This window comes from Ranitomeya variabilis, chromosome 2 (genome assembly GCF_051348905.1).
Source record: "Ranitomeya variabilis isolate aRanVar5 chromosome 2, aRanVar5.hap1, whole genome shotgun sequence".
Classification (NCBI taxonomy): Eukaryota; Metazoa; Chordata; class Amphibia; order Anura; family Dendrobatidae; genus Ranitomeya; species Ranitomeya variabilis.
This window is the reverse complement of record NC_135233.1, coordinates 883,067,246-883,081,009: the sequence shown is the minus strand read 5'-3', so window position 1 is coordinate 883,081,009 and position 13,764 is coordinate 883,067,246. Positions and strand designations below refer to the sequence as shown.

Genomic DNA, 13,764 nt, shown 5'->3' with positions numbered 1-13,764 from the left:
AAATGGCAGACACGACGCACAAAAAAAGTTACATGGAACGTTTATTGGTGCCGACGGTCCGCCAAAACACGACGCATCCGTTGCACGATGGATGCGATTTGTGGCAATCCGTCGCAGTGTGCCGCTAATGAAAGTCTATGGAGAAAAAACGCATCCTGCGGGCAACTTTGCAGGATGCTTTTTTTCTCCAAAACGACGCATTGCGACGTGCGTCGTACGACGCTAGTGTGAAAGTAGCCTAAGATACAGTGAAAAAATTATGCACAAAACTTTACAGCAACATTTAGTGACAAAAGGACAGCAAAATATAGTAGGACCTGGTTCTATATACTGTGTGATGCTTAACTGAAAAGAGTTTGTTTGAAATACTGTAGGCTCTTATCTTATGCTAAGAAGGGTGTTGTTTTTCTCTGGTCCTAGCAGTAGACAGTAGTCTGGATAGTAAAGGTACCGTCACACTAAACGATATCGCTAGCGATCCGTGACGTTGCAGCGTCCTGGCTAGCGATATCGTTTAGTTTGACACGCAGCAGCGATCAGGATCCTGCTGTGATGTCGCTGGTCGCTGAATAAAGTCCAGAACTTTATTTGGTCGTCCGATCGCCGTGTATCGTTGTGTTTGACACCAAAAGCAACGATACCAGCGATATTTTACACTGGTAACCAGGGTAAACATCGGGTTACTAAGCGCAGGGCCGCGCTTAGTAACCCGATGTTTACCCTGGTTACCAGCGTAAAAGTAAAAAAAACAAACAGTACATACTCACCTGCGCGTCTCCCAGCGTCTGCTTCCTGCTCTGACTGAGATCCGGCCCTAAAGTGAAAGTGAAAGCACAGCGGTGACGTCACCGCTGTGCTGTTAGGGCCGGAGCTCAGTCAGTGTCAGGAAGCGGACGCCGGGAGACGCGCAGGTGAGCATGTACTGTTTGTTTTTTTTACTTTTACGCTGGTAACCAGGGTAAACATCGGGTTACTAAGCGCGGCCCTGCGCTTAGCAACCCGATGTTTACCCTGGTTACCCGGGGACCTCGGCATCGTTGGTCGCTGGAGAGCGGTCTGTGTGACAGCTCTCCAGCGATCAAACAGCGACGCTGCAGCGATCGGCATCGTTGTCGCTATCGCTGCAGCGTCGCTTAATGTGACGGTACCTTAAGTTTACTTTCAGTTCAGCTGAAGAGACAAAGAGAACACATTCAGACATAAGAGCTCAAAAAACTCATACAAGTATATAGCAGATACAACATTTTATTGTCATATTATTCGATTATTTTGTACTTTATAGTGTGAAGCAGCAATTTTTTTGGGGGAAAAACTATTTGCATACAGCTTGATGTTATTAGTTATAGTTTACAGCTAGAAAGAATATTTTTTTATCTGCAAATGGGCAATATGCATGAATATAGCAGTAATGGTTTATGACTAGTGTTGAGCATTCCGATACCGCAAATATCAGGTATCGGCCGATACTTGCTGTATCGGAATTCCGATACCGAGTTCCGATATTTTTGTGATATCGGAAATCGGAATTGGAAGTTCCCAGTGTATAGTTCCCAGGGTCTGAAGGAGAGGAGACTCTCCTTCAGGCCCTGGGATCCATATTCATGTGTAAAATAAAGAATTAAAATAAAAAATATGGATCTACTCACCCTCTGACGCGCCCTGGTAGTAACCGGCAGCCTCCATAAGAATGAGGAGTTTAGGACCTGTGATGACGTCGCGGCTTGTGATTGGTCGCGTGAGCGGTCACATGAGCGGCACGCGACCCAATCACAAGCCGCGACGTCAGCCGCGACGTCATCGAAGGTCCTAAACTGCTCATTCTTAGGAACGGAGGCTGCCGGTTAACAGCGGTAAGGTCCAGGGGCCGCCGGACGGGTGAGTATATCCATATTTATTATTAAAAATTCTTTATTTTTTACATTAATATGGATCCCAGGGCCTGAAGGAGAGTTTCCACTCCTTCAGACCCTGGGATCCATCCAGGATACCTTCCGATACTTGTGTCCCATTGACTTGTATTGGTATCAGTTATCGGTATCGTCGATATCTGATATTTTTCGGGTATCGGCCGATACTATCCGATACCGATACTTTCAAGTATCGGAAGGTATTGCTCAACACTATTTATGACGCGAAAACGATAAGAATTACGTGTTTTTTTTTTTTTCATTTTTCTTTTGTTTATGATCAACCATGTTCACATACAGTATAATTCTGCGAAAAAATGTATAAATTAGCTAAAACATCAAGACTTTTATAGGTCCAGTCAAAAATGAACGAACATTATACGTCTATTATTATTGTTTTACTTAGTTTACTTTTGTTATTTCCTGTAGAAAAATATGAAAAATCAGAAAAAAAACATTCCAAAGCATTACTGTTGGATCTCACAATAATAATACATTAAAAAATATATAATTATTAATAAATAAGCACAAATGAAACTCTAAAAATAAACGAAAACAAGTCAGTAGTCAGAATGACTACATTCAGTAGTTCTAGTCGAGGTCACGAGTCCAGTAGTCCTAGTGGTTGTTCACCTTTTGGGGCAATTGGACGTCATTAACAATTTTGCACAGTTTGCTGGCTGCAGAATGAGTTAAAGGGGACAGCCACATTATGCACATGTTGGCCAGTATGAGTTAAAGGGGTTGGCCCAGGCTGCGCGGCTCTCCTCACAGGCTGCGCGGCTATCCTGTCCATAAAATGGCTGCTGATGGAGGAACATGTAACCAGACCTGTCCATCAGTCTCCTTCAATAGAAAAGCAGTTTTCTGATGTGAGGTTTTCAATTGGACAAGACTGATGGACAGGTCTGGTCACATGCACCTACATCAATAGCCATTTTATGGACAGGAGAGTTGTGCAGTCTTTGAGGAAACCTGCCCTAACAAGAGCAGGAGAACCGGTCATACCTATATTGTAGTAGTGCAAACTGTAGGAAAACAAGGAGCGCAAATAGGGTCTTATCCCACGTTATACAATGTGCAATTTTGATAAAAAACTGCTCACCTGGTGGTGTAGAAACAAGGCTTGTATGTCAGCTGCCGCAGATCCACGGGTGGGCTAGCGACTTAATTACAGCTATTATCAAGGAAGATCCCACTGTCTTTGTGGTATTTCCTGAAGAATTCGTCATGATGACTTCGAAAAGTGTAGAATAAACCACCATCCTCCTTTAACCATATTTTGCATTCTGAATTGTCTGGCAGCGCGGATATAATCCACTATCTTCCTTGATAATATCTATATAGTAGTAAGTGCCACAAAATTATGTCCCCAACACATCTATTAAAATAAAGTGGCCAACCCCAGCCAGCAAAAGGCAGCGTTATACAGCGGCCAAAGGAGTCAAACGGTTCAAACCTTGTAATGAAACTCAATTGTAAAAACGAATTTTAGTGCCAAATGCGTACTTTTCAGTAACAATAAAAAATTGTCTCAAAAGGTGGACAACTTCTTTAAGAGCCCAGTTCTGTCAACTCGATTTTCTGTGTTTTGTGTTTGTCCAATGCTTCTTTCACCTTCCCCCCTCCTGTATCTGAGGGTGACGGCTAGTGATGAGAGTAGACCTACCAGGACAGAGAGGCATGGTGTGTGCTATGCATCATGCTGCCATGGACATTGATAGTTGGGTGAGGTTGAGCGCATGGTTATTAGTGTGAGCTATTGATGTTGCTTAAAAGAAATGTTAGAGTAGGCTAGCACTAGCACTAATCCAAATATAATTCTGTTTGGGGGCCCCAATAATTCTTTGGTATCCTAGAGAAACTGTTACCCCCATCAGCTTAATTTATTGTCGCACTAAATGCTCTGTGTCCATTGGCGGCTCTGGTCTGGGAGCCATGGCTGTGGCTGTACCTCGATGTAAAGGAGGCTGTTTGGGGTTGGCAGACAGAGAAGGTGACGCAAAAACAAGCTAGGACAGCCACAATTATTATCGAAAGCCCTCCTCCTCAGTGGTCTGCCAAAGGTAATCCAAAGCAATGAGCATCTGATTTCTCAAAAACTTTTCCATTAATTTTAGGAAAATTCTTCAGACTGCAAAATTCTATGGGCAAGTGTTTCTTCTGATTTGGCTGAATTGGATTTGCATGTAGTGGCATAAATTCATAATTGGCAGCACTTTGGCTGATGTAAATGGCGGACATACTGCTGACACCGTGATGCTGTATGAGGACAGAACAAATGTATTAATAATCTTTTGTCCCCATCATTTTTCATAGGTTCTGTAAACAGACGTGTAAACAAGGACTAATCAGCTTGTATAGAGTTGTTCAGCACTCGTTAATAGGTCCAGATTGAATTTGCTTTAATTGTTATTTTGGACATTTTACCCGCCATTAGTATTTTTTAAAGTGGCTACATGGATTAGATGAACGTTGGCCAAAGGCTCAACTTGTGGCAGGACAAGTCAGCCATTGATTGTGCATATGTATAAAGGGATTTGTGTGGTTGGAATAATTTCCTTTTTTTTAATTACAATTATAATTACCACTATTGATCACCGCAGATCTGTATTGACATGTCCGTTTATAAACATGTATGGCGTAAATTGAATATTGGATTAGATTAGAGCATCAGTGTACAGGACTAGTCCACAAATTGTCATTTATTGGCCTTCAGCCCATCATGAAGCTGATTTCTGAAATCATTAATACTCCCGGCTAAAATACTGACTCTCCGAGATCTTCACATTTGCTTTTTCTGATTCAAGGGGGAATATTGATCGGTGGTCATTCCTCTTGTCTGCAGCATAGGTCTGAGCTAGCGTGTCTCCGTAGTTGCCGGTATGAGCTGCTGCAGGGCTGCTTCCAGCTGCTGGTGTTTCTTCTTCCTTTGTAATACAGAGATCTATAGCCTGTTTTCTGCTGTTTGCTTTTCAATAAAATATAAGAGCTGGAAGAATGTTTATTAGATGGAAATCGTAGATCTTTTAAAACGTGTTTTTTTTCCCCTTTGTGTTAGACAGGAGAATGGGTTTGTACCAGATTTTGCTGACTCACTGAATGCACGGTCCTCGCTGTGCAGGCTGAGTGTAGTTTCCATTAATGTGTTACTCGAGAAGACAGGATATATATATATATATATATATATGTATGTATGTATGTATGTATATATATATATATATATATATATATATATATATCTACTGTATCTATCTATAGCAATGCCACAATCTCACAATCTGCATGCTCGCTTGTACTCTACGTCTGCTTTCTCCTGCATCAGTCCTTTCTTTGTCTGTCCACAGATGCTGTCTTTTATGTATGCCCATCTGGCTTTCTTCCACCAAGGATATGACCTTTTCAGTGAACTGGAGCCTTACATGAAGGATTTGGGAGCACAGGTAAATATTTTCATTTTCCTTTGTTATAGGCATATGACTAATCTGCTCTGTGTGTTGGGCGCGATACCTTATTAATGGTTTTATTTTTATATATGAATGTAATAGAGTTCTCACCACCATCTCTGGGCTGATACCCTACCACTGTGCTTTTTTTTTTTTTGTATGGAGGCGCGCTGAGATTTCATCAGATTTTTTTGAAATGGCTATCCCCAAAGGATATGGGGACAACTTTCTGCTTGTTGCTCGGCCTGTGCTTCATTGTCTATGGGACTGCCAGAAATGACTGACTGATATACTCTACTTTATCAAGCAGTTCTATAGACAATGAATGAAGTCAAGCATGCGCACCTTCGCTCCATTCCAGAGGCGGCCCTGTTTTCAGGGTTGTAAAGCCCCATTCAGTGCCTCTCTGGTGTTCCTAGTGAATGGACCCCCAGTGATCAGTGAATTATTCCGCATACTATTCTAACGCTAGGGCATAACTTGCTACTTTGGGAATACCCCTTTAATATTTCAGTAGGGAAAAATTATAGAGGCCACCATTGTTCTGCGGATTAATACTTTGCCTGACACCGAGTCACCATAAAGCCGCCATGATTTCAGGGGACTCAACAACTCTGTATTTAGTTTTGTGTGCAGAAAGGGGAGCAGAAGTAGAACTTATGTTACCTTCCTAGAATTCTCCCCTTTAATCGTCACCATATAATCAAAAGGAAAATGGATTCAGACAAGGAGCTGACATGTTCATGTACAAAACAAAACCTCTTTACTCCACAACAAAAATGTGCGAATTGTACAAAGAGGAGGTTGTTCATCTTGGTAGAAGTGATCACCTTTAGGCTCATTATTTGGGATTTTGAAGATTGGTAAAAGCTGGAATTTACACAGGCAGTTTTCTGGTAGTTTTTGATCAAGCTTTTTTTGAGCCTGAGCCATTTATGAGAATTGGTAGAAGTAATGAAAGCTTTAATAGATGGGATAAGGAATACATTACATAGAAAAAAATGACCCACTGCGCTTCTGTCATGAATAAACTCATATTATAGGTCTATACATTGACTGCCAAGTATATGTCCTGCGACTGATCTTCATCGGAAAACCTCAGTTGCTCAATGCCATGGTGTAGTATTGCCGTGTATTGTATAAGCCATCAGTTGATTGCATATTCAAGTCTCCTAATTTGACTAATTAAAAAAAAAGTTTTTAAGACACCCCTTTCACCAAACATAAGTAACAAAATGTAAAAAAAAAAAAATTAACATTTGGAAAAGCCACGTGGATAATTCCCAGAACTAACAAAATATCTATTCCATAGCATGAACTACAAAGCAAAACACTAAGAAATGGCAGCATCGCTGCATTTTTGTGATGCCAATTCCCCCTAAAAATGGAAAAACAAGAGGTCTGAAAGTCTTATGGAACCCAAATTGGTACCAAAGAAACTACAGCTTTCCCCCTGGAAAACAAGCCCTTACATAATTGTCTGGAAAAAAAAAAGGCCCTCAGAATATGGCAACTGAAGTCAAGTTTTTTATGTATTTATTTTTTGTGATTTTGTTGCTTAGAAAATAAATAAATTGTCATTTTCCATAACCATACTGACCCGTAGATGGTTAATATTTCATTTTTACCGCAAAGTGATTAGCGTAAAAACAGAACTAAAAAAAACAGTGCTGACTTTGTTTTATTTCACCTGACTTTTTTTTCATCCCAAGTTTTTCAGCAGATTATATGGTAAAATGAATCTTATTAAAAACAACAAACTGGTCCTACAAAAAAAAGCCTTCATATGGCTGTGAATGGATAAATAAAAAAGATGTGGCTCTTGGCAGAAGCAGAGGAAATGACAAAAGGGCAAAAATGAAAAAATTCTCAGGCTTTAAGGGGTTAAACGTTTGAAAGGTGGTCCTGCAGAAAATCTCTATTTTCTGGTGTACTGTTCCCCCTACTATACATTAGGCTACATCTCGGACCTGTGTACATGCACAGTAGCCTCGTGCTCCATTTATAGGCTGATAGTCACGGATTTGTGTGTCGTGTCCTTAATATCGCCTTATATTGTTCTATGTTCTGGTTTGTCCAGGGGTTGTTCTAAATACACAATCTTCTGACAATTGTTTAATTGTCAGATGAAAATGAATTTACTGGAACATCTGGCAGTCGCATCTGCATTGCACACTCCATAATAAGAGGTCTCTTTTTGCCTCTGTTCAACTTTATTTTACAGCTGGATAATCTTGTGGTCGATGCTGCTAAAGAAAAACGAGACATGGAGCTTAAACACTCAACAATTCAGCAAAAGGTAGGTGTAAAGAATAGAAAGCTGTAGAAGGTATGCAAAAGGGTGATTGTCTTCTCCTTGTGTCATATTGGCGCTGTCATACTGATTAAAATGGTACCGCGGGTGAAGAAATCTGTTTTGTAGATTTTCTTTAACCTTTGTTTGACGTTTCCTTGTATTCATATCTTCATGCATCGGGGCGAGACCGTGGACGGGGTCTTCAGCAAATATAATTTTTAGCCCTATTTAGATACATTTAAGTAAAAAAAAAAAAGTCCCCAAAAGTGGACAGCTCTTTTAAGCCAGAAAATAAAGCCTGAGGTGGATTTCCGCCGCAATACAATCAAGTTTTCTTTAAGCTACACACCCTTTTTTTTCTTCTAAGCACCACTCAGTTTTAGAAAAAGTTTTGGGCCAGTGTTAAAAAGCAAGAAGTCTCAAAATACCACTTACAAGTTTTGTTACTTTTTGAAATGTTTTTGGGCATAGTGGGGATGATAAATTCCCCTCCCCTGTGGTAGATCGGCTCACTCTGCTGCTTAGGTAGACACGGGAACACTGCTGCTTGAAAGATGCTATTGGTTTATTAAGTACGGCATAAACTAAGGGTTAAGCACAAAATAAACACGGCCCTCTGGGCAAATCAGCAAAACAAAATGTTAGCACTAGGTGCAGTCCTTGCGTTAGTGGGGCTCAGCCCACTCAGGGTTAGCTTTGTTCTTTAACAAAAATCCCATGTGCACAAACACTTTCCTGGAGTCCCTTCTCTCCAGACACTCAACACACCCAGACTGACTCTGGAGCCCAGGTATTTAAGCTCAGACCATGTGACTCCTCACCCATGTGACTGATCACATGATTGTGACATCACACAGGTCCTGTCAGCACACGGTGGTGCCGTCTCTGCAGGTGGAGATAAGATGGAAATTCTCCCACCCGCTCTAATGTCCACATAAAACAAGCCCATGTATGCAACATAAGCCTCACTTTAGTACGCTGGAGGAAAATACTCTGGCTTTATTTCGCTTACGCCATTAAGTGTAGTGACATGTATTTCCCCTCCAGTACTTTACCAGTGACTGTCACACCCCATAGTGATTGTTCACAAGCTTCGAGTGGAAATGGTAGGTCGTAAAAATTGATGTTGCCCATAATACAACATACAACTAATAAAAAAAAAAATTTCTTCCACGTAAGTTGTTATCCTGATGTAGTAAGTCGTTGAACATTTTCCGTCAATGCCTCCATTTGCTCCACATATGCTGTGTGGCGCCACATAGTGTACTCCATGTCCTCACTGTTCTGCCTTCTCTCAGGGATTATCTGCTGATGACTCCAATTTGGAATGCAATGTTGATGCAGAAAATGGCATAGTTATGGAGGGATACCTGTTTAAACGAGCCAGCAACGCTTTCAAAACCTGGAACAGGTAATAACATGAGCACAAGGTGCAGGCCACCATGGGTGGTCTTTTCATGCTGATGAATCGCCAACTGAGGAAAGACTTTGTAGGTACCGTTCAGACACGGGCTGCAAGCCGGCATCAGCGGAGAGCGTTTTATTTTTGATGGCTTTAGCTGCAATCTTTGATTTCTGATTTCATGTCATGCTGCTGCTCTTATTTTGCATTTCACACCTTCTCCTCCTTTTTAGTATGTTTTAATCCTGCCCCATTTTTTCACATGACAGGAAAAAGCCCGACCACACCAGGTATCAACCAGCCTCTTCTCCCCCTCCATGTGTTCCATGTGGCACGTACCTTTCACTGTGAACCCTGTACTTAGACCACCTGCAATGGATGGATCTCATGCTAGAAAAATAGATTTGATAATTTACGGCCCAATATTCTTATTTTATCCTTTAAAATTTAGCGACTCAGAGTGAATATTAAGTGTACTGGGTACCTTATGTACTATATTTGTGTGGTGTTGTGCCTCTGGATATTCCTCTACACTATTTAGCAGAATTCTTACCACTATTTCATGGACTTGAGCACAAAAGACACCAACGTACAGCTCCGAAAATGACACTTGATTATAATTTGCCACAGAATATTGCATGAATAACTTCCAAACCAGTTTCTTAAGTATTCCTTTCTTGGAAGCTCTTGTAAAATAGTCTCCATTGCATGTTGTCTTCCCCACAGGGTTGCCTATTCTGCTTGTGCTTGCAGCAAATACTTCATCGGGAAACTGTCAGCATGTTTATGCTATTTAATTTCAGAGCAGCAAGATGCAGGACAGAGACCCTGATTCCAGCAATATGTTGCTTACAGGGCTGCTTGGTGTAGTTTTGATAATCTCCTACTGATAAAACACTGATTATCACTATTAGACTAGTTGTCTTGTGTTTCCTAGTCAACTGCTCTGTGTAACCCCGCCCCCGCCTGATCATCAGCATTCTATCAATATAGACCTACCCAAAAAAGTGAATACACCAGAAAGAATATAAAATCAAACATATAATTTTATAAAGTCATGATGTTAAAAACGTATATAAAATAGGGGAAACCAAAGAGCAAGAGCAGAAATCACAGCACAGGAAGACATCATAAATAGGAATACTGACCAAATGACAAAATAGGAATCCTATATAAATAGTGCAGACATCTAATAGACAAACATGTCTATAAGTGCATAGAAAAATAAGATGAGGACTGGGAAGCCGAGCCATGCATACAAGATGGGACGGGGGAGCCATGCATACTACAGGGGTAGCCACGCATACCAGGACAGGACGGGGGAGCCACACATACCAGGACAGGGATGAGAGGGGACAATGCATACCTGGCTTATACTCGAGTCAATAAGCTTACCCAGTTTTCCGTGGCAAAATTAGGTGCCTTGGCTTATACTCGGGTCGGCTTATACTCAAGTATATACGGTAATAATGTATACCAGCAGTCAGTTACCCGTGACTCCAAAGTAAGTTTCGCCCAGTGGCTTTCTCAAGGGGTATGAAGGGGAAGTGTATAGGGGATATACACTGCTCAAAAAAATAAAGGGAACACTAAAATACCACATCCTAGATATCTCTGAAAGAAATATTCCAGTTGCAAATTTTATTCATTGCATAGTGGAATGTGTTCAGAACAATAAAACATTACAATTATCAATGTAAATCAAAATGAATATCCCACGGAGGTCTGGATTTGGAATGATTCTCAACATCAAAGTGGAAAATCAAATTACAGGCTGATCCAACTTAAGTGGAAATGCCTCATGACAAGGAAAAGATGCTCAGTATTGTGTGTGGCCTCTACGTGCCTGTATGACCTCCCTACTGTACAATGCCTGGTCATGCTCCTGATGAGGCTGCGGATGGTCCTGAGGGATCTCCTCCCAGACCTGGACTAAAGCATCTGCCAACTCCTGGACAGTCTGTGGTACAACGTGACGTTGGTGGATGGAGCGAGACATGATGTCCCAGATGTGCTTAATCGGATTCAGGTCTGGGGAAAGGGCGGGCCTGTCCATAGCTTCAGTGCCTTCATCTTGCAGGAACTGCTGACACACTCCAGCCACATGAGGTCTGACATTGTCCTGTTCCTCCTTGCACAAAGGTGGAGGTAGCAGTCCTGCTGCTGGGTTGTTGCCCTCCTACGGCCCCCTCCACATCTCCTGGTGTACTGGCCTGTCTCCTGGTAGCACCTCTAGCCTCTGGGCACTACGCTGACAGACACAGCAAACCTTCTTGCCACAGCTCGCATTGATGTGCCATCCTAGATGAGCTGCACTACCTAAGCCACTTGTGTGGGTTGTAGAGTCTGTCTCCTGCTGCCACGAGTGTGAAAGCACAACCAGCATTCAAAAGTGACCAAAACATCAGCCAGAAAGCATTGGTACTGAGATGTGGTCTGTGGTCTCCACCTGCAGAACCACTCCTTTATAGGTGGTGTCTTGATAATTGCCAATAATTTCCTTCTGTTGTCTATTCCATTTGCACAACAGCATGTGAAATTAATTGTCAAACAGTGTTGCTTCCTAGGTGGACAGTTTGATTTCACAGAAGTTTGTTTTACCTGGAGTTATATTCTGTAGTTTAAGTGTTCCCTTTATTTTTTTGAGCAGTGTCACACAGACCAATCAAAGCTAATAGTTCCTAGAGACAGGTGATGTGGCATGATAAGATAATTAATTGTCAAAGTAGAAAAAGCATAGGACCATGATATAATATATCAAAGATGAATAAAAATGAATTTGGCCATAAAAAATGTAAACCGTTCATCTGTAAAGATATGTGCATTCCACTGGAAGCGACATGTAGTGCGCCCGGCGGGGAACAACTAAGATGGATGGAGAGGTGTGGTTTCCACAGTGGAACGCACGCCGCGAACAGGCACTCCTGGAACCAGAAGTGACGTGCCGCGATAATGTGCTCGTCAATATACTTTGTACACAAAAGCGGCTAATCATTAGTGGGTGGGGTTATACGGAGCTCAGCATTCAGAGAACTGCTAGATCTGCAGTAGAGAAAACGGCGATTTTACCAAAACTGCATCAAGCAACCCAGTAAGTGATACATCGCTGGAATCAGGGTCTCTGTGCCTACATCATTCTGCTCTCAGGTTACATAGCAAAAGCATGCTGACATATTCCCTTTAACTTTTATGTTACTAATATGCAGTTACTTGACATCTTGCATTACATTGCATCCATTTGTTCATTTATTACAAATTTTGCACTGTTATAAATGTTATGATCTGTTATTACCAGCCATTGGTTAACTATACATAATTTTCTAATTTTCCTGGTCTGCTGGAACAATCCAAATATATATATCACATAGAAACATGATAAAACATGTTTTTTATTTTACTTTATACAGTTTCCAAAGTATTTTAAGGGGGACCCGTCACCTGGAAAATGCCGACCCGTGGAGATGTGGGGGAGGGGGTGGGGCAGAGCAGATTGATGTATAGTTTTGTGAGAAAAGATTCAGATTCTGTATCTATCTTTTAATCATTTAATCTTCTGCACGTTCTGAGATTTTGGGTCCAGTGGGCGGTCTTATCACTGAAAGGACCGCCCACTGGACTGAAAATGTCAAAGTGCAAGGAATTAAAGAAGTAAAACACAGGTTATACTGAATCTTTTCTCACACATCTATGTGTCAATCTGCTCTGTAATGTAGTGCCTGCAGATTGTACGGCATTTTCATGGTGTGTTTGCGTGCTGGAGTTTGGTTTCCTCTTTTCTCCTGTGTCACTTTTTCCCTTGCAGCCTGCTCTTTTCCGTGCATGTTGATGCTTTCCATTTCCGCTCTTCTGCTTCAGTATTTCCTTTTTTACTTCCAATGGACAAGTATTGGAAAACCGCCAGATTGTCGCCTTTAGTGCTTTTGGGTCTAATGCCAAAATGTTGTAATTACTCATTTCTAATCAGAGTCTCTGTTTATAACAAACATTTTGTCCGTTGTCGTGTATTACTTTTACTTATTCTGTATTTACATACATTGTGTAATGGTGAATTGTTGGTTCCATTTCTGCTTTTACTTTGCACAAACCAAATTGATCCAGATTTTGTCTTAAATTCTTTCTCATCTGCTGAACTAAGATCTAGTTAACCACCAGCAAAATATCGAAACAAAAAATGAGAGATTTAATCGACTGGATTGCTCATTTTGCAATTGCCCTAATAGCTATTAATTTCCCATTTATAGAGGGCACTAAGAAGGGATTCTAAAAGCTTTCATTTTTCCATGTTGGCCCTCCCAGTTGGGTGACAGCGGGGTTATATTAAAGGGAACCTGTCAGCAGGATTTCACCCCCAAACTATTTATATATACATGTAGTTATTTCAAAGACAAGTCCAGCAATACCTTTACATGGTCAGTCCATTCCTCTGTTACTGAGAAATTGGCATGCAAATGAGGCTGTAGATCTGAAGCCTCTGTCACTCCAGCTCTATTACTTGCCCAGCGCTGCTTCCTCCTGGTTGACGATTGGCTTCTTTGCCTGAACTCACATACAGCATAGAGGATGTCAGTCAAGCAGGAGAACTCTGCATTGGCAGGGGAATAGAGCTGGTGTGACGGAGGGCTTCAGATCTGCAGCCTAATTTGCATATCTATCCAAACCCCAATTTCTCCGTAACAGAGAAACAGACCGGCCATGTATCATTATTGCTGCACT

General features: G+C 41.4%; 1 protein-coding gene across 2 annotated transcripts in view; it reads left to right on the top strand.

Moving 5' to 3' along the window:
* The window catches only part of ACAP2 (ArfGAP with coiled-coil, ankyrin repeat and PH domains 2), a 136,145-nt gene that overhangs the window by 57,040 nt on the left and 65,341 nt on the right, over positions 1–13,764 (top strand). Inside the window, exons 8-11 of one of the 2 annotated variants that reach the window (XM_077290366.1) lie at positions 5,255–5,350; positions 7,578–7,652; positions 8,948–9,060; positions 9,321–9,341. In XM_077290366.1, the coding sequence (XP_077146481.1) occupies positions 5,255–5,350; positions 7,578–7,652; positions 8,948–9,060; positions 9,321–9,341 (305 nt within the window). The remainder of the gene's footprint in view (positions 1–5,254; positions 5,351–7,577; positions 7,653–8,947; positions 9,061–9,320; positions 9,342–13,764) is intronic. The other variant, XM_077290367.1, reaches the window with a different exon arrangement.